The 20,176-nt window shown below is 42.9% G+C and overlaps 1 protein-coding gene across 5 annotated transcripts in view; it reads right to left on the bottom strand.

Moving 5' to 3' along the window:
* MAP3K4 (mitogen-activated protein kinase kinase kinase 4) overlaps positions 1-20,176 on the bottom strand; it is a 149,253-nt gene that overhangs the window by 40,106 nt on the left and 88,971 nt on the right. For all 5 annotated transcript variants that reach the window (XM_070795605.1, XM_070795606.1, XM_070795607.1 and 2 more), the window contains 3 exons: positions 18,049-19,415; positions 5,540-5,782; positions 2,593-2,739 (listed from right to left, as the gene is read on the bottom strand). In XM_070795605.1, the coding sequence (XP_070651706.1) occupies positions 2,593-2,739; positions 5,540-5,782; positions 18,049-19,415 (1,757 nt within the window). The remainder of the gene's footprint in view (positions 1-2,592; positions 2,740-5,539; positions 5,783-18,048; positions 19,416-20,176) is intronic.

Here is a 20,176-nt window from a genome sequence, read left to right as displayed (position 1 = left end):
CTGATGCTGAAACCTCCTCTCCTCCCTGCAATCTGCTTGCCTGGCTCCCCTACTACACTGCTCCCCTCACTTCATCGGGAGCTCTGGCGCCCTGGCTCCTCTTCTTCTTCAGACTCACTCCTCTCTTCCTCGGTTCCCTGTCCTCCTGCCACAGTGCTCCTGTCGGCACAGCTGTGTCCCTGCCACCTCCCCACACCCTGCCACCCCTCAATGCCTTTTCATGTGCCTGTCACAACCCCAGAGTGAGACAAGCCAAGTGCCCTTCCCCATGTCCACTGTCCTCCAGAAGCTGAGGTCTCCAAGAGCCACACCACGGGGAGGGGCTGCTCTTCTACACAGTCACATCTGCCAAGCACAGAGCACACGTTCCTGGTAATACCTGAACCTCTGCTCAGCCCATTCACCTTCTCTCTACAAACACAAGTTTGAAATTTCTCCATTTTCCTCACATGGCTAAAATCCATCACAACCCATTCTCACAGGTGATGTCACCTCTCTTCATTTAAAAAAAAAAAAAACTCTGTTATTAGATACAAAAGCTCTCCTCATCCTGAGATAAATAACATGAATGTACATACTGTTTTACCATTCTTCCCTTTTTAACAGTAGAGGCACTGGGATTCCTGCCAAGCCCAACACTTGTGTTTTGAGACCCATTTCCTTGTGGAACCCGAGGAACCTTGCACTCTCAGTCTTCCCTTTCCTCTCATGTACATGAGATTTTTTTTTTTTCATTTCCTTCATTCAACAAAATCAATCCCAAAGGCTTTCAAATGGTCTCAGCTATCTTCAATTTAAAAAGCTCACTGGACCCATCATCTCCAGTACTCATCCGGCTGCACGAACTGGATACCCAGCAATCTCTCTATACCCGCTCCATACCCAACCCATCCCTGAGTTCTGCCAATTTCGAGGGATTCAACCCCTGTGCCTTTCCCTAAATCTATGCTTTTCCTCTGTAACCCAGGGACTAGCGCGCGCACCACTAGACGAGACCCTGCGTGGTCTTTCTCCAGGCTCGCAGGACAGGATACGCTGCAGACAACAGGGTGTCCTCCTCGGGGCCATGCCCTGCAGCCCTCCAGCCTGGTCACACCCCGAGATGCCACAGCTCTAATTCATCGCTGTACGAGCCCTCCGTGTGGAAAGGCACTAAATGACGTGCCCGCCTCTCTGAAGGCCACAGTCTCCTTCCTTCTTGACGAAACACTGGTTTTCTTTGGGTTCCACCAGTTCTCGAGTTATGCCCCTGCACTACTTCATCTAGGACACTCTGGGACACAACTTTTAAAATCACTGATAATTTCTATCCTTCATCTGTGGGATTATGGCGATGAACTAAGGGACATGATGACTCACACAGAAAACTAGAAGCAAAGTCAAAACTAACTCCCAGCACTGCTAAGGTCCTCTAACCAGCTGAGAGTCTCGGGACTTCCCTGAACTCAGGCTGTCGACGTCTCCCAGGCACACGATGACCTGGACGGCACAGCTCACCCACCCAATGCGCACCCTTCCTGCCTCAGTGAACATCCCATAAAAGATGCGGCGAGTGCCTTTGTGAGGCCATCAAATACAGTTTGGGAAGCAAGGCACTTTTTGTCTTTTTAAACTTCTGGTTTAACTACTCACAGAGACAATAACTAATTTGCTTGTTGTTTTATCATAACTATTCAATGATAGGCTTTTCTGACACAAGGCATATATAAAGTATTTCAAAACATAGCCACATTTCATACATTTTCTGTATTCTCCCAAACAATAAAAAAAGTCACTTTATAGTCAAAATTATTTCTCGCAAGATGCCAGATGTAGTAAGTCCTCCCCAGCCATACCCTTTCTTTTCTCCTTCTGATAGAGGCTGAAAAACTGAATCCTTGAGGCCCAGCCTCCCCTAGAGAGAGGCAGCCACCCAGCAGGTCTCGTCAGGAGGATGTAGGGGACTTCTGCTGACTGGGGCTTCCAGGGGAGGTTTTGCTCTTCTGGACCTAGCTGACAAGGAGACTTGTCCCTCTGCCCCCTTCTCATCTCTTCCAGCCTAGAAAGTGAGGGTGGTGTGTCTGGAGGTGCTGCAGCCATCCTGAAGCAGGATACAGGGAGATGTCAAGCGAGGGTGACGGCTCTCCAAAAACAATATGACGACAAGCCTTGCTATCTTCTATACTGTTTCATCAACCTGCCACGTCACGTAACCATCTGTGCACCTACTCAAGCGGCGCTAACACGGGTTTACTATATACTAACACTCCACCAAACACTACGGAAGGCAGAAGCACCCCAGTCACAGCCCCTGGCTCATGCAGCTTTCAGCCTAAACCGGGGAAACCCGAGGACAGATGAGCAGAGCATTACTAAGTATTAGACAGTTACGATCGGAACCACCGGAGGAGTTCAGAGAAGAAGTGCACAGATGCACACTCGGAGTGAAAATTGTCAGCTAACACTCGAAAGTAAATCTTCAATGGAAGGATGAGGAGGAGAGGAGACACTTAGAGCAGGAAGGAATAACAGGAGCACAAGCAGAGAGCTTAGAAGAGCCAGGAGAAGACACACAAGTCAGACATCGCCCGCACCCCCCGGGCCCGCCCTGACCATCAGCATTTTGTGCAGGTCCTCCTCGAAGGCGTCGATGTTGCAGTCGGTCTTCTCCAGCTGGTCTAGGACCTCGTGCAGCATGAACTGGTAGTACTGCTTCATCAGGAGGCCGCCCTTCAGCACCTCCTTACACTCTCTCACCAGCTGCAAGACAGCAGGCACAGTTCGACCGTCACACACATGCTACCAGACGACCAGCTGGTTCTCACACAGTTCCCGCGCAAATTCTCAAAAAACTCAGAAGTGAGTGGTGCCTCTGAGAACCCTAAAATACTTTCCAGATTCTTTGTCCGTTCGTTCACAGTGAAAATAAAAGTATTTAATATCACAGCGAGAGTACACAAAGAAAATATATACGCAGGAAACTGATATGCTAAAATATATTCTTCTACAAATAAAAGTTTTACAGAAAATAAATTCTACAGAAAAAGATTTATTTTTCTTCTAGCTCACATTATGAGACAAGGGATATAAGACAAAAAAAAGTTCCTCATGAGACTGGTCCTTTTTAACAACAACAACAACAAAACATTAATAAAGATTCAAATGTACTCACATACCACAGAGCCTGGGGGCCTTTGTAATAATTTAGCACAGTTAACTACTGTGATTTGTGGCTTTTACCATCAAAAAAAACTGTATCATCATAAAAACAAACAAAAAAAAACCACCTAAGATAAATCTGATGGAATTAAATAGAAGTGGTGGGGGGTGGGGGTGGCACAAGGTGGGGAATTTTAAAGAAAACAAAAGGATGAGTAAAACCCACTGCCACCATGTGCAGGCCCCGGGAGGCACTGTGAGAACGGAGGTGAGACGGAATGACAGGACCTGTACAGTCCTTCCGTTAATAACACGCTGGGCACGTTCCCCCAAATTCTAACCAGCAGGGGCTGTGGGACTAGATCACAGTTAACATTAGCCTTAAGATGCATTAATCAAGACACAAAAGGAACCACAGCGGTGCTACAGGGAAAGTAAACTGGTGCAAACTTACCAGAATCCAAAAATGTGTGACTCACTAGTTAGTTTTCACAGTTTATACTCAAACAGTAATCAGAGATCCAGGCTAAAACTGGCCCACAAATATACTTATCACAATATCATTGAGAACAATGAAGATCAGGTACACTGGCGCGCTAATGCGGTAGGGCACCAGCGCAGTCATTTACAGCCTCATTTGTGAACAACGTTTACGGTGAAAACTCATATTCTTTTCTTTTTAAAATCATTACATGTGTAGAAAGCATGTACATATAGAAAAACAAATGGAGAGAAATATACCAAAATGTTATAGCAGTTACCTCTGAATAGCAGAATAAGAGGATAGCTTTCATTTTTCTCTGTACTTTTGAAATTTTCTGTACTTTTCAGATTTTCTAAAATAAACATGGATTGCTTTATAACAAGATCCCCTTAAAAATGTTTTTAAAATAATTACTCACAATAGGGGAGAAACGGTTAAAAATAAATCTATTAAAAAGTATTAACGTAAATTTCTGTTACGGATGTCACTTAGGTGCTTTACAACTCAATCTGAAATCATTGTAGTCACAATTTCTATTTTATTTTTACTCTAATAATGCTATACTGGGCTTCCCAGGTGGTTCAGCAGTAAAGAACCCGTCTGCCAGTGCAGGAGACACAGGTTTGATCCATGGATTGGGAAGATCCCCTGGAGGAGGAAAGGGCAACCGACTCCAGTATTCTTGCCTGGGAAATCCCAGGGAAAGAGAGCCTGGCCGGCTACAGTCCATGGGGTTGCAAAAGATCTGACATGACCTAGCAACTGAGTAGCAACAAAGCTACATCAATCCAAGTATTGGTTTTTTACTTTCCAAAATGTTTTCACATAAATGACTGTTTAATCCTCATAACAGACCCATTAGTAAAAAGTCAACTCCCCCGTCTCACCTGGTTACATTCCCTAAGTTTGTATTTGTTCCGTGGGGAGGGGAGGTAAGGTATTTTTACCAAACGTCCTAAGTAACTGCTGTGATATGGAGGACAAGTGAAAAGAACGGCCCATGTGGACCGTAGCCAGTGACCAGAACCAAGACGGTGAGAAGGAAATAGCGCAAAGGTGGACACAGAGCTCGGGCCGGTGCTGGGCGGGAAGAGAGGTGATGAGGTGCAGGGCCGGCCTCCAGTCCTATCAGCCACCGGGAACAGACCACGCCAGGGCCTGTTCTGTACGTCTCGCCCCGCCTGTCCTTCAATCGTCCCCGCTGCCCGTCTGACATTCAGGGCCAGTGAGCTCCCAGACCTAACTCCTGGGGATGAACCATTGCAGGCCACACACACACAAAATCAAAATCCAATGTGGCTATTTCATATAATGAATGTCAATATGGGAACATCGTGAGGCATCAATATAAACGCTCAGTCTGGTAGATACAACTGCTTCCAGCCATTCCTCTATTACCTGTGGAGCAGCAAACTCCCTGCAAACCCCACCCAAATTAATAGTAACTGAGAAAGCAGAAGCTGCCATTACTGCTTAAACTGTACCAGTGCCTAAGCAAGCAAAATGTCCACACTCCCCCTCCCTGCATACCTCACACCTTCACCTGTCTACAAAAAGCTTCAAAAAGAACAAAATGATAAATTAAAGCATTGAAAGTCTCTCTTATGAATGAATTTTAAGTTTCCAGTCTTCAAAGACTGATGGGATGAGGACACAGAGGGTCATACCAGCGTGGGCACCCCTTTTAGAATGAGGAAGTGGAAGACAGAAAGGGTGGAACCACCACCTCATTTTTAAAGACTGCATGGAAAAAGAACATTTTAAATTACCCAACAGAGAGCAGCTTAGAAACACTAACATACACTAATTTTCACTATTTGCAACAATTAGAGGGGGAAAATCCTAAAAAGAAAAATTTGAGTCTATAGAAAAAATATAGTAAGAACTCGGCATTTTCTGAAAGTCCTTGAGACAAACCTGCTTAATACTCAAGAGGGATGGCTCTCCAGCGGGCCTCTGTTCCAGCCTTAACTTGAGACATTCGTGAATGACGTTCAGAAGGACTCGACAGAGGACCAGGAAGGCAGGCTCGAAGGAGGGTAAATCCATGGACCTCAGCTCCTCCCAGGACACGGTGCTGCACTTCTGCTCCGAGGAAGGCGGCGTCCTGGACAACTGCACATAATCTGAACCCCACATGGGATCTGGAAATCCAGAAAACTGCAACGCAAATGCAACAAAGCGTGAGACAGCATCCAGGAGAACTTCCTAACGCTGCACTCACAAACTACTGCTCTCTCAAATTCGCTGACAAACCAATAAAACCGTAATTTTACAGGAGAGATAATCTTTAGAATAATTCACCATTTTCAACACAGAGCGAAAAAGCTCTCGGAGTATTAGAAAGCGGTAACAAGAACTAACGCAGGAGACCTAAGAGGCACGAGTTCGACCCCTGGATCCCTGGAGGAGGGCAGGGCAATCCACTCCAGTATTCTTGCCTGGAGAATCCCATGGACGAGGAGCCTGGTGAGCTGTGGTCCGTAGGGTCGCAAAGAGTCGGATACAACTGAAGAAATTTAGCACACACACACACAAGAACTAAAAATAAAATTGTGTAACACCTTTATCAAAAAAGCAAAGTAGAAAAAGAATCAAGCTCATCTTTTTCATCATACATTTTTTATCATACTTAACTGGAGCATTTAGTTCTGAGGTTATACACAGTATTATTTACAACTATCTCTAGACTGAGAAAACCAGAGAATTGTTAAATTTGAGAGAAGATTACAAAACCAGATAGCCATTTGTGAAACATAAAAACCGTGGGTTTGATCAAATCTTTTGTCCATCTGTTCTCCTGAGTTACATCAAAGGCTAAAAAAAAATCATAAAATGAACCTGGTTGGTCCCACTCAGAATCTATCTGTCTGATGTTTCCTAGGAATCCTGCTGTTGCTCACCGTTCATACAGTTACCCATCAGATTCCTCACGCTCTCCCCCTGAAACTGCAGATCTGAAGCTCTCCCAGTGTTCTTAAACCTCTGGCAACACCATCCTTGCCTTCTCCTTTTATTGAGAAAACTGAAGCCATCAAAATTCGAAAATCTCAACTTTTCTTCAACTTATAATATCACTAATTACAGCTACTCCTCTTAACTGGTCTCCCAACTCACATTCTTTTATTGTCCACACATATTTTTGCATTTAAATTAATACATACTTTTAGTTTCCCGTAACAGGCAACAATTTCTAAAATAGCTGCATAATTTAAAAAAATGATAACTTGTGATAAATGTGGTCAGGGTTAAGACATGTCTGTGTGAACGCTTTTGGCGGTATAAATGCTCGTTTCTTCTGGTGTGGACAATGACATCAGATAAAATGTTTATTTAGAGCTCTACAAAACTCGGCAAACTTTCTAGGATAAAATTCTGAAGAACAGTCTTGGCGTTCTCTGTAGTTCCAGCCTGCTGATTCATCTGCTTCAGGCTCACTGGGAAGGGACAATCCCTCCTTCTCAACAACTGTAAGACAGCCCGGAGATCCAGCGGCCAGGCCCACCCAGCTAGAGGAGACGCGTTCCTGCTGGCACTGCCTGCTGCACCAACCCATCCAGAGAGGAAGAGACGTTACAAAGCTCCTGATCATGGAAGAGGGAACGGCGGTTTTAACGAGGGAGACCGAGGTGAAGAATCAGAAAAGCTGACACTGATTTAATAATGCAGGACACAGGAGAGAACGGCAAAAATACTCCTAATGCAAATCTCACTAAACTCCTCTGGGGGAAAAAAAAAACCCAACCAACCAAGATTCCTTAAATAAAATCCTCGAAGGCAGTGAAAATAGGAGGAATGATGTTAAAATCTGAATATACAAATTAGAAATAATTTAGAAATTAACTGCAGAAATGACCACTACAACCTAGAGCAAAAGAAGAAGGAAGAGAAATTTTGAGTGACAAGTAAGACACCTGGAGGGCAGATATAGAAGCTGTAACACAAGAAAAATGGGAGTTCCAGAAAGAACGAAAGGAAGAGGTGGATGAGAGATTTCTGCAGAGTCAAGCTATCCCTGATTTGTGAGGAAAAAGGAAAACACCCTCTGAATAGGGAAGAACTCGAGTATAACTCATTTACCTTCTCTAAAAAACTACCCGAGGAAGAATAGGAGATTGGAGTCAAATCAAAAGTGGTAAGAATGGATGCCCAAGGAAGTGAGAAGCCGTGAATCTAAAAGAGAGAAGGTATAGAGGCAGATACAACTCCATGAAGGTAACTTGGCTAAGGACTCCAATTCAAGTATTAGCAAGGAATATTGGAAACTGCAAAAAAATTTAAAAGCATATATATATATAAGGGAAAACTTGGATCTTAAAATCCCCAATTGTAATAAAACAGGGGGAGGGGAAAGGGCAGCGAGTACAAGAACAGCCTAAACCCTCTCCTATTTCTCTGTTTCCCGAAAGTTCTGAAAACAAACATCATGTTTAAAAATGAACAACAGAAAAGGATCATGTTGGAATCCAACGCACAGTTACTGTAAGCTGAGAGAGGAGGGGCAGAAGAGCCCTACAGGCCATGACAGGAGCCAGAGAGACAAGCCCACCAAACACGTGAGACAGGCCCGACTCCCAAACGACGGGCGTGTGCAAAGCGGGGACGAGCACGCCGCGTGGACAGGGCCGGTGCTGACAGACCTCCCGGGATTTCAAGGAAAACAAAGAATCCAGATTTTCACGTGACTTTTTTTTTTTTTAAAACACTGGCCACTAAGTCAAAAAAACATTTAAAGGGACTTCCCTGGTAGTCCAGGAGTTAAGAATCTGCCTTGCAATCCAAGGGATGCAGGTTCGATTCCTGGTCGGGGAACTAATCCCACATCCCGCGGGGCAACTAAGCCTGAGTACTGCGACCTTGGGCCAGTGCGCTCTGGAGCCTGCAGGCCGCGGCCAGAGGGTCCGTGCACCACAAGGACAGGCCCCATAGGAAACAGCGAAGACTCCCCATGCAGCAGCTAAGGCCCGAATCCGCCAGATACACAAGCGTTAGGAAAAACATTTAAGGCGCTGTGTGGAACCAAGCGTAACTTGGGAAGGCAGTACACAGTAACGGTGAGGAGCAGGGAGTGCTGGTTTCACACCTCGACTCTACCGCTTACTGGTCTTGCAACCTTGACCAAGTTACTTGACCAACCCCCCTCCATAAAACGAGTATTCAAGACCAGCTACTAGTCTAGTCACTGTCAGCACAGATTCAGTTCTCCACTACAAGCTGGTGAGTTCTGTTCTCTCATCTTACATCGAGTTTGATTCAGCTGGCTCATGTCGGTCAAAAATAATACATCTCAACTTCCTATTCTGTCTCATGTAAGTGTGCTTCCTTTAAGAAAACAAAACAAAAAACCGATAGGCAAATAAGCAAGCATGTGCTTATTATCTTTCCAGTTATTCAATTAGAAAATTCATGTATGTGGGTGGAAATTGGTACAGCCACCATGGAAAACAGTATGGAGGTTTCTCAAAAAAACTAAAATAGAATCACCTTACAACCCAGAAATTCCACTCCTGGGTATATATCCAGAAACAAAAACACTAATTTGAAAAGATGTTTCTTTTCTGTTCTCTACTCACAGAGTCGTGTTTGACTCTTTTGCTACCCCATGGACAGTAGCTCACCAGATTCCTCTGCTCATGGGATTCTTCAAGCAAGAATACTGGAGTGGGTTGCCACTTCCTTCTCCAGGGTATCTTCCTGACTCAGGGATCTAACCCACATCTCCTATATATTGACAGGTGGATTCTTTACTGCTAAGCTACCAGGGAAGCAATTTGAAAAGACACACACGCTCCAATGTTCATAGCAGCATTATTTACAATTGCCGAGACACAGAAGCAATGTAAGTGTCCATCAACAGGTGAATGGATGAAGAAGATGTGCTACATATATACAAGAGAATACTTGTTGCTATTGTTCATGACTAAGTCGTGTGTGATTCTGCGACCCCATGGACTGCAACCCACCAGGCTCCCCTGTCCTCCCAGAATAGCATCCAGCCATAAAAAGAGAATGAAATCTTGCCATTTGCAGCAACATGAATGGACATGGAGGGTATTATTCTAAGTGAAATAGTCAGACAGAGAAAGACACACACTGTACAATATCACATAAAAGAATCTAAAACATACAAGAAACTAGTGAATGTAACAAAAAAAAGCAGACTTGCAGATACAGAAAACCACCCACACAGTGGTTACCAGTGGGGAGGATGAGGCGGGAGGGGCGATGTGGGGGAAGGGATGGAGAGATATAAATTACTTTGTATAAAATAAATAAGCTATGAGGCTACGTTGTACAACACAGGGAATACAGACACTATTTTATAAATGGAGTATAACCTTCAAACACTGAAAACCACTACACTGTACCTGCGCAACAGATAATATATACATCAGCTATTCTTCAATAAAAAACAATCTCCTCCACATACTGTAAAAAAATAAATAAAAGTCAGAAAAAATAAGAATAAAAAGCTTTTTTTCAAAGCAAGTATACTCCAATAAAAATTATTTTAAAAATGGGTTAGGGCAGCTTTTCTTCAAAAGTTCCTGTAACTTTACTAACAAAGTCAGACAGGTGGTGATTACAACAAATAAAAAATTAGCTATGACAACAGTTTTACTGAACACTGACCTTGGAGATGGGCTACGGGAGTACTGTAGTCTACTTAGGGTGTTTCCAAAGGGCTGACTCTCAGCTGCACTGGGGCTGGTCTGGATTCATATAAAGTTCACTCGAGGTTAAGAATATCAGTGCATATGTCCTACCATGAGAGAGTCTGACCTGCCCTCTAGCCCAGAAGGGCAAAGCCAAGTGTTTTTAAAAGCTCCTGAGGTAATGCTGCTGTGTAGCCAGGCTTAGAAACCATTGGCACAGTTTAAAGTCCGGTATCCCCAAATCCTGGGTGTGAAGCCCTCCCACAATCTACAGCTTCTGTGCTTTGGGGCAACTTAGCCCCCTGTCTCCTTCTCTGAAAAATAACAACACCATTTCATTTGGTTGTTGTATCTAGCACATGGTAAGACTCAATAAATGATAATAGCTTATACATATCCTAGTTTCTAGTTAAAGAGTTGGACTTCCCTACTGGCTCAGTCGGTAAAGAATCTGCCTGCAATGCAGAAGACCCAGTTTCGATCCTTGGGTCGGGAAGATCCCCTGGAGGAGGAAACGGCAACCCATTCCAGTATTCTTGCTTGCAGAATCCCATGGACAGAGAAGCCTGGCGGGCTACAGACCACGGGTTTGCAAAGAGTTGAACACGACTGAGTGACTAACACTTCCCTAGTTTCTACAGTCTTCTGCCCATTCTGAATATAAAAGAAAACCTCTTCAGGGTTTCTTGTGCTTATGGGGAAAAAAGAACATAATTATAGCCAGATCCAAAAGATAAACAATATTTCATTGGTCACTAAGCTTATAATAATTACATGATCCATTCCTAATACAAAAAAGTAATAAAGTAACCAAAAATCTTCCTGGAATTTGGAGTAATATGCATGGTTATACATAGTCAAAGTCAGCTAATTTTTTTTGTACATTACATTAAAATATAGTTTTTCATTTTAAGTTTCATAAGGTAGAACAAAAACAGAGGAGCATAAAATAACTGTATCACAGTCTAGAGCTTAGACATTTTATAGGTGTTCACAAATTAAATGCACAGAACCCAGAGAGTTATATAAGCGAGAGTTACATAACACAAAGAATGAACTTTATAGTAAACATCAGCTAGGACACCAGGGGACCCCAGGACAGACTGAGATCACTGTATTACAAATGCATGCTATAACCGCACTGGAGAATGTGAAGAGAAAGGTGCTCACCTAACTGTAGAAAACTACATTCCATCTACATGCTCTGAGGCTAAAGACACAGAGAACTGTGCGTACAGTTAAACACTACTCTAGTTGGTAAATTTAGTCCTTGGAGGGGTCCTGGTTAGCAATTCTAAGACTACCTTAATGTCAACTAGGCTTGCACAAACATAATAAATCCACTGCAGTAATGGGAGCCAGGCTTCTCACTGCAAGAGAAGTTACAATAAGGCACGGGCAGAAGCAGTGGAGCCGGATCAGCACCTGAGACTTCAGTACGAACTCATGTTCACTTTTAACAGATAGGCAGAAAGACACATATGGAAGTAACTACAGATCTGTGTGTGTATACATGGATTAGAAGATAGATCTATATTTTTTAACTCGATCACTGACAGCGCCTAGAAGCAATGATACCCCAGTAGTAATGAACACATCTGGGGCCCAGGGCTCCGTTCCTAAATACCATTCTCCAATAAAAGGAACAAGAGCTCCTTAGAGAAAAGGCTGATTTCAGGACTGGAACAGGGAAAATACAAGATGATGCCAAAAATCAAGAAACTGCTCAAAAGCAAAACCACACACACAAAAAGGACGAGCAAGTATGACAAGGATACAGAAGCCGCTTGAAGGAGCTCCAATGGCCAAAGCAGGAACAACCTGAGCAAGACAGTAAGCAGCAATACCACTGAACTACAACCCGAAGTAGAAAACCAAGATTTATGCGTCCATACTGAGGTAAATACATAATTGAAAAGACGGGACAGGAGAGGCAAACCTGCTTTACAGAAGAGTTCCAAGTATACACACCCATACTCCCCACTCCTGGAGGCGGAGCTCAATTCCCATCCCCTTGAGTGTGGCTTGCACTTAGTGACCTACTTCCAAAGAAGCGTGGAGAGGGAAAACTGGTCACTTGTGGAAGAACCTGCAGACCCACGTGAACCGAGCAGTCAAGGTCGACATCAGCACGAGGGCACTTCACCTTTGTGATGCTCATACAGAAGCCCGTTACACACAGAAGCTCATCCAGTCTAATCGTGAGAAAACATCAGACAGACCCAAATTCGAGAGTATCCTACAAGCCATCCAGGTCATGAAAAATAAGGAACGTCGAGAAACTGCCACAGATCAGAAGAGACTAAGAGGACCCATTGACTAAATGCGATGGGGTGGCCTTGACTGGATCCTGGAACAAGCAAGGGACATTAGCAGAAGAACAAAAACACGAATAATGTCTGTAACTTAGTTAACGGCATTTTGCGCCAATGTTAGTATATTAATTTTGAGAAGTGGACCAGAGTTGATGACGATGTCAGTATCAGAGGAAACTGGATGAAGAGCATATGAAAATTGTGTACTATCTTTGTAAGTTCCCTAAAAATCTGAAAGTATTCATGATTACAAGTGCACTAAAAAAAAAAAATGCAATTGCATGTGGGTAGTTTTGAAATGAAGGATCAATCTTTTATATATGTTTACATAGTCTCTTGTTTTACTCTTTAAGCTAAAACTGAATTATAAACAACATAACAAAACCTACAGCTGGAGTAGCTGTAGGAAAGGCTACCTAGGAACTACTGGACTGAGACGATTCCTATTAATTTTTAAGGAAAGCTGGGACAGATACTCTACAAGCAGCATCTGATGGAGAAGGAGCAGAAATCGGAGGCTAAAAAATCTCTACCGTGAAAGGACAGCAGCACACACTGCTATGAAGCGGCCATCAGGACGTGTATTCCTAAGACTCGAGATCAACCACACTTAGATTAGAGCAGCTTCCACTGCAGCAAAGAAGGGGAATTAAGTAGGACTGCGATCCTGGGATGGGCTAAATATCAAGAAAAAAGGAAAACCAGGACACAAAGGCGTAAGCATGAGAAAGAACCAGGTTCATCTCTAGGTCCACAAGCAAAGTGGGGGGGGCGGGGACGTTTTCTCTCATTTTTGACTCTGACGTTATGTTGTCCTTGCTGCCAGGAATAAAATTTTAGCTGCCCTTGTTAGTTCAGTTACTTAGATTTTCCTAAGTTTTATTTGAAGGCCTGAAGCTCATTTACGGCACTTTCTCTGAATAATTATTTTCGAGATTGAAACAACTGTCTTAAAAACTGAACTTCAGAAATGAACTCATTTGTTAACCAGAGACTGCATATGTAATTAGAAACATGTCCTGAGAAAATGAATTTATGGAACTGGGGAGCTACAGGGGCTTCCCAGGTGGCTCAGCAATAAAGAATCTGTCTGACAATGCAGGAGATTCAAGAGATGCAGGTTCAATCTCTGGGTGGGGAAGGGCTCCTGGAGTAGGAAATGGCAACCCACTCCAGTATTCTTGCCTGGGAAATCCCGTGGACAGAGGGGCCTGGTGGGCTACAGTCCCTGGGATCACCAAAGAGTTAGACAGGACTGAGCAACTGAGCCTCAACAGCACAACAGGGAGCTGCAACGTTACTTGATCTTTAACAAACCATTAAGGCTATTTATGATATCCGTTTTATTAAAACAATTTGCAAATAGATTTTTTAGTATCACTAGTTACATTTTTTAAACTTAAGGATACTGAAGTATGTTTCTTTTTAGGGAAAGCTGTTTTATAAATAAAGCATGTTTACAAGCCAATGAGAATTAAATATTAGATGCTATTTACAAACACAAGTTACAAATAACTTAATCATGAGAAATAAAAATACAGTCATATACGAGAACAATCAAATATCATAATTCTTCTTTTCTACAGAATCCTTCAGCTGTATTCATCACTATTATCACATAAGCCATAGAAACCGTGCAGAGCAGAAGACACGTACTGGGCGCGGTCTGCAGTGCCAGTCAGGCAAGACGTTTCTAACAATTAGAATGAAAACAAAACTGTCCTCAAACCTAAAAGGTTATCCATTGCTTAAAACGTATGCCCTTAAAAATGTACGATTATTTGAAAGAGATTAAAAGCTAAAATTAAAAAATGCTTACTCCTTGGAAGGAAAGTTATGACCAACCTAGACAGCATATTAAAAAGCAGAGACATTACTCTGCCAACAAAGGCCTGTCTAGTCAAGGCTATGGTTTTTCCAGTGGTCATGTATGGATGTAAGAGTGGACTGTGAAGAAAGCTGAGCACCAAAGAATTGATGCTTTTGAACTGTGGTGTTGGAGAAGACTCTTGAGAGTCCCTTGGACTGCAAGGACATCCAACCAGTCCATCCTGAAGGAGATCAGTCCTGGGTGTTCATTGGAAGGAATGATGTTGAAGCTGAAACTCCAGTACTTTGGCCACTTGATGTGAAGAGCTGACTCATTTGAAAAGACTCTGATGCTGGGAAAGATTGAGGGCAGAAGGAGAAGGGGACGACAGAGGATGAGATGGTTAGATGGCATCACCAACTCAATGGACATGAGTTTGGGTAAACTCCGCGAGTTGGTGATGGACAGGGAGGCCTGGCGTGCTGAGATTCATGGGGTCGCAAAGAGTGGGACACGACTGAGCAACTGAACTGAACTGAACTGAAAAGCTAAAAATACACTTAAAAAGTAAAAATATAGACTTGTCTAGCCCCTACTACCGTACAGTCAGCTTCAAGAGGGAAAAATGTTAACAAAACTTCTAAAAAACAATAGTTTATATTTAATTTCTATAGCATTTTACTATTTACACAAATATCTTTTTAAGCCTCACAACAACCCTGTGAGGTAGGAAAGTATTATTATATCCATTTTACAGACGTGAAGACTTGGGATCAGGAAGATTAAGTCATTTACAAAGTTGTGTAGCGAGAAAGCGTTGCATCAAGAAATGGAATCCAGTTATTTGATTTTAAAACTGTGGCTCTTTCCCAGACATACTTAGTAAAAAAACTAAAACAAACCCAGAAGGGGAGTGTACATATTCATATATATACATAAATGTACACTTCCTTTATGGAAATTATGTCCCTGAAATAGGAATAAAAATAAAGTTTTACTTTCCCATTGAGTTCATTATCATTTTGGAGACTTATCTTTTATCAGTTTGGATTAATCTCCAACACAGAATTTTAGCTCTTGGTTATTTCCTCTTTCATTATTTGACAAACACAACATTTTATAAACCAAAATTTAAAACAAGAGGTGTTTCTGTACTTCATTTCTTTTTGAAAAGCAAACGATCCCAAATAATTCTAATAAACATCTTTAATTCATACACTTTGATTTTGTATGTATCTCTTTTCTGTAATAAAGATAACCTTTTCATTCAGTTAAGTCTCAACTGGTCACACCAAAGGCATACAACTTAGAATTCAAAACTATGAGCTACCCACTACTGTCTTTTTTCAATAAGTGTTCTAACAGAAAATGCACTCATTCACAATCTTTTTCTTGTTCCAATGCATCTAAGTGATGCAAAGCTGTGCCAGAAGCAGCAGGGATTCAATGCCACAGAGGTTCCAGGGCAGGGAGGAAGACAGTCTGCGGGCGGGAACGCAAAGCAGTTTTAAGAAGCCCCAACACGCCGTTCTGAGCCCCCCAACATGAACCCTTCTCTCCTATGAGCGCTAATGAATCCAAGGGGAGGTAATAATGCCAGGACTTTTTCACTGATATCACTTCAAAAATAGTGCTTCATGAAAAAAAGATTAATCGGGTTTCCCTGGTGGCTCAGTGGCGAGGAAATTGCTTGCCAACGCAGAAGACACAGGTTTCATCCATGGTCTGGGAAGATCGCACAGGCTGCAGGGCAACTAAGCCCGTGCGCCACAGGTACTAAGCCTGTGCTCCAGAGCCTGGGGCCACAACTAGCTGAGCCAACGTGCTGCAGCTGCCGACGCCCGTGGGCCCCGGAGTCTGCGCTCTGCAACAGGAGGAGCCACCGTGATGAGAAACCCGCTCACCACACTAGAGAGGACCTTACTTGACGTGACTAAAGAAAAGCCCACAGAGCCAAAAAAAAAAAAACAAAACACCAAACAAATTAATCAACCCCATCCCACAGGTGTCCTTGCTGGAACTGAACTCCAGCCGAAAACCCAAACCAAGATAAGCTGCTCACTAGTTGAAGCATATGCCAAATCTTTATTATGGATCTAGTTTTGCTCTACTGACTTTGAAACTTCTACTATAATAAATTATTATTATAAAACAGTTATTCATGGACTAAACGGGAAAAACATCATTTGCCCTAATAAAAAGATATACATAAAAAGTCATTCACAGAGTCAAAATACTGCTCAAAGAAAATTCATTTTTGAGATTTCTAGTCAAAATAATCCCTGGAGAAGGAAATGGCAACCCACTCCAGTATTCTTGCCCGGGAAATCCCATGGACGGAGGAGTCTGACAGACTACAGTCCATGGGGTGGCAAAGAGTCGGACACAACTGAGCGACTTCACTTAATCAAAATAATACTCAAAGTAAACTAACCTCTTACAGCTACAAAATTGATTCATTCCGCAAACATCTTGCTATATTATGTGACTGCCTGAGCCCTTCTCCTAAGGGCTCATAATTTGGCCATCAGATTAAAACTTAGAATTTTGCAAATTGGAGTTCTCTTCCGATACGTCCCATCTTAACGAATAAAGAATATCTTCTGTTTTATCATCTCTGACTCCAAAGCAAGCCAGATGGTGTAATTAAGCTTTTTAAAAAAGTAGATACACACACACACACACATATATATATGTATATAGGTGTTAAAATTCAGAATCACAGCCTAACTCTGGTAATTAGGGATCTCAAAGAGCTGGGTGCTTTTGCTTTTAGCCAGACGAACATGCAAACTGACCACAAAAGAAGAATTCCTTATACTCTTTCACTCTCGAGAACAATATCCAACAATATACCCTCTGCTAGTTTTGCCACTTTTTAACTGTAAAGAATTTCTAAGATATCAAGCTAATAAAACCAAATCTGTACCATTTTCAAGCCACTTCCTCTGGAGACATTTTCCTCTCTCAAAAATCTTCACATGCCAAAACATATTTGATAATACTTTCAATAAACTTCTACCATCTATGCTGACCATCTATGCTTAAGCTTACCCAACAGCGTATACTGTTTCCCTATGACCATTCTTAGCCTTCTCTATAATTCATCTCTCTTTATAATCCAGTGATCAAAATGGGACATGCGAATCAAAAGAAGTAAGCTATTGCAAAGAATAGACAAGGAACTACATCTGTGACCTCGGATGCCATACTCATTTAAAAATATTTCAACATCATGTTGACTTCTTTACTGACTCATATTCAGCCTGTGGTCACCCATGATTGTGGCTTTCTTCCCTCTTTATTTATACCTAGTCTGTCCTTCTCCATCCTATATTTAAATCGTTGAATTTTTTTTTCCCCTCCACACACTTAATTTCACCCAATTTCATACAGTTTTCATAGATCCATTTTCCGATTTATCACAATACTTTATAGAAATGTTTATGTCTGCAGTTTATAATAACTACCGTTTTATGCCTTAAAAATATCAAGACTGTGAACACAATACTGTAAATCCACTATACTTCAATTAACAACAACAAAAAATCTAGGCTATGAAAGTACATATGTAATACAACATACACTGTAATTTACAAGTAACAGCAGAACAAAGGCTAAGCTCACTGCCTTCTGGAAACCTACCTCCACTGGACCGTCGCTCTTAACTAGTGCTATACGTGCCCGCTGCAAGGAACCGTCCATCAGCTTGTGAAGCCTTAAAATCAACTTCCTTAAGCCCATCTGCTTCAGCGCTTTGTCTACAAAGGGTCTGTAGATAGAGGTCAGACAGTGTCCACTAACGCCTGCCTCGGCGCTCCAGTCTGGGGCTCCCCAGCCGACAGACTCGTCCTCCGACTCCAGCCTCTCGAGCTTCTTCGGGACACAGTCCGGGGGCGACTGGACGTGGCGGCTGTGGTCGGCGGGCGGCCTGGGCTCCGGTGCCCTCGGGCCGCAGCTCTGCTCTTCCTCACTCTCCTCCGTGCTGCTGTCCAGCTCCTTCAGCTCTCCTTCTGTGTCCTCCGCCTCATCCTCGGGCTCGTTGCCCCTGGATGATCGCGGGGAGGGGATTTCAAACACCGGCCAGCCAATGTCTGATAAATTCTTGATGCCCAACACGGTGCCCATAATCCTTAATTTCTGATTTAAGTCCTTTGTGATGTTTAACCACAAACAGAGCGCCTGCACCCTGTCCTGGAAGTCCTTTGCAGCATACTTCTCATAATCCTTTTGAAGAGCCTGCAGCGATGGATAAAGTGCCTCTATGTACTCCAGCAGCTCCATTATCCGTTTGACCTGCTCGAAGGACACCCTCTGGCGTTGGAGGTGCTCGTGATAGGTTGAGTAACCCGCAGGCTGCATCCCGTGAGGGGCTCCGAACTGCCCTTCTACTGAAGTACCGTTAAGACTAGCTCCGTTTCTAACGAAGGCGAAGCTCCCATAGTTAACTTTGAAGGTAAGGATTTCGTTGATAATGTCTGGGATGGCCTGGCGGGCTGTGTATAAAAAGAGGTCCTGGTCGTTAATGGTCCGGCCGGCGTGCCAGGCTTGCAGCTCTAACCAGATCAGCTCGTTAGATCGGTTAAACCAGAACGCGGATGTGCTTTCCTGGCCTCTTTGCTCCCTGTCCTTCTTCTTTGAGACTGAGGTAAGCTTTAGCAGAAGTCGGAGAGTTTCAAAAAATTTTAAGCGATCTGCCGGACAGTCAGTCCTGGAAGTCTGGCGGGCGGTTCTGGCTATCGGCATGGGCACAGAGACCGGAAGCTTAGCATTGCTGCAGCCGAGACTGAGGTAAGGCTTATTGAGATCCACATCCGGGATGGACTTTTTGGGCAGAGAGCCCCCCACTGAGTCCAGCATGAACGAGCACTGCACATTCTTCTTATGATCCCGCTCCGTGGACCTGAGAGCCGCTCGGATCTTTTTCTCCTGCTTATAGCTGTATTCTTCCACATTCTCCACAGTTTTTCCAGTGTCTCTGTGTGGAGGTTGGTTTGATGCATTCATTTTTTCTATTAAAAAAAGAAGAAGAACATTAACGTTACTCTAAAAGATCGAGCTCTTCTCAATATTTTCAGTAAGACTGATATCCACATGTATTTATAGGTGCAGGCTGCCACTGGAGAAAATAATCATACCATGTGCTGAAAATTAAGAGACTACAACACACAAAGCATTTCTCTGTAAACTTTTAAAAAGGTTTTAACCCATTTTTCCTGTTACATAATACTTGCTATATTCTCTAATGTCCTCCACCACTAACCTAAAAGCAGCTGTTTACTTGTCTACTACGAAGTGCAGTCATCCAGGTAAACCAAACCTTCATGAGTTATCACCTTGGACTTAAGAGCGGAGAAACAGCACGGCAGACCCGAGAGCACCCAGCTGAGAGAACACATCCATCTCTTGCCTTGGCCACGAACCGAAGCATCACCTTAGAGCAAATCGGTTAAGTTTTCTGGGTTACTCCTGTCATTTGTAAAATCAAGCAGATGGAGGAAGAACCCTCAAGGCACCTTAAGATTATTCTCATGAAACACTGAAAGACACGTAAGCAAAAATGCTTACCTTAATTTCTGTTCCTTGATTTCTTCTTTGCCACAAACAAGTGAGCAGTAACATTTCTTAATTTAACATTAAGGAAACTGAAGACATACAGCCTAATTTAGTAAAATTTGCCTAGTCTATTATACTGACACGTAAAAATCATTCAGAATTAATGCAAAAAAAGCAAACATCACAATTCTCCTTCAAAGAACTGTGAATAGTTCTA

This window comes from Bos indicus, chromosome 9 (assembly GCF_029378745.1).
Source record: "Bos indicus isolate NIAB-ARS_2022 breed Sahiwal x Tharparkar chromosome 9, NIAB-ARS_B.indTharparkar_mat_pri_1.0, whole genome shotgun sequence".
Taxonomy (NCBI): domain Eukaryota; kingdom Metazoa; phylum Chordata; class Mammalia; order Artiodactyla; family Bovidae; genus Bos; species Bos indicus.
This window is presented reverse-complemented; position numbering and strand designations above follow the sequence as displayed.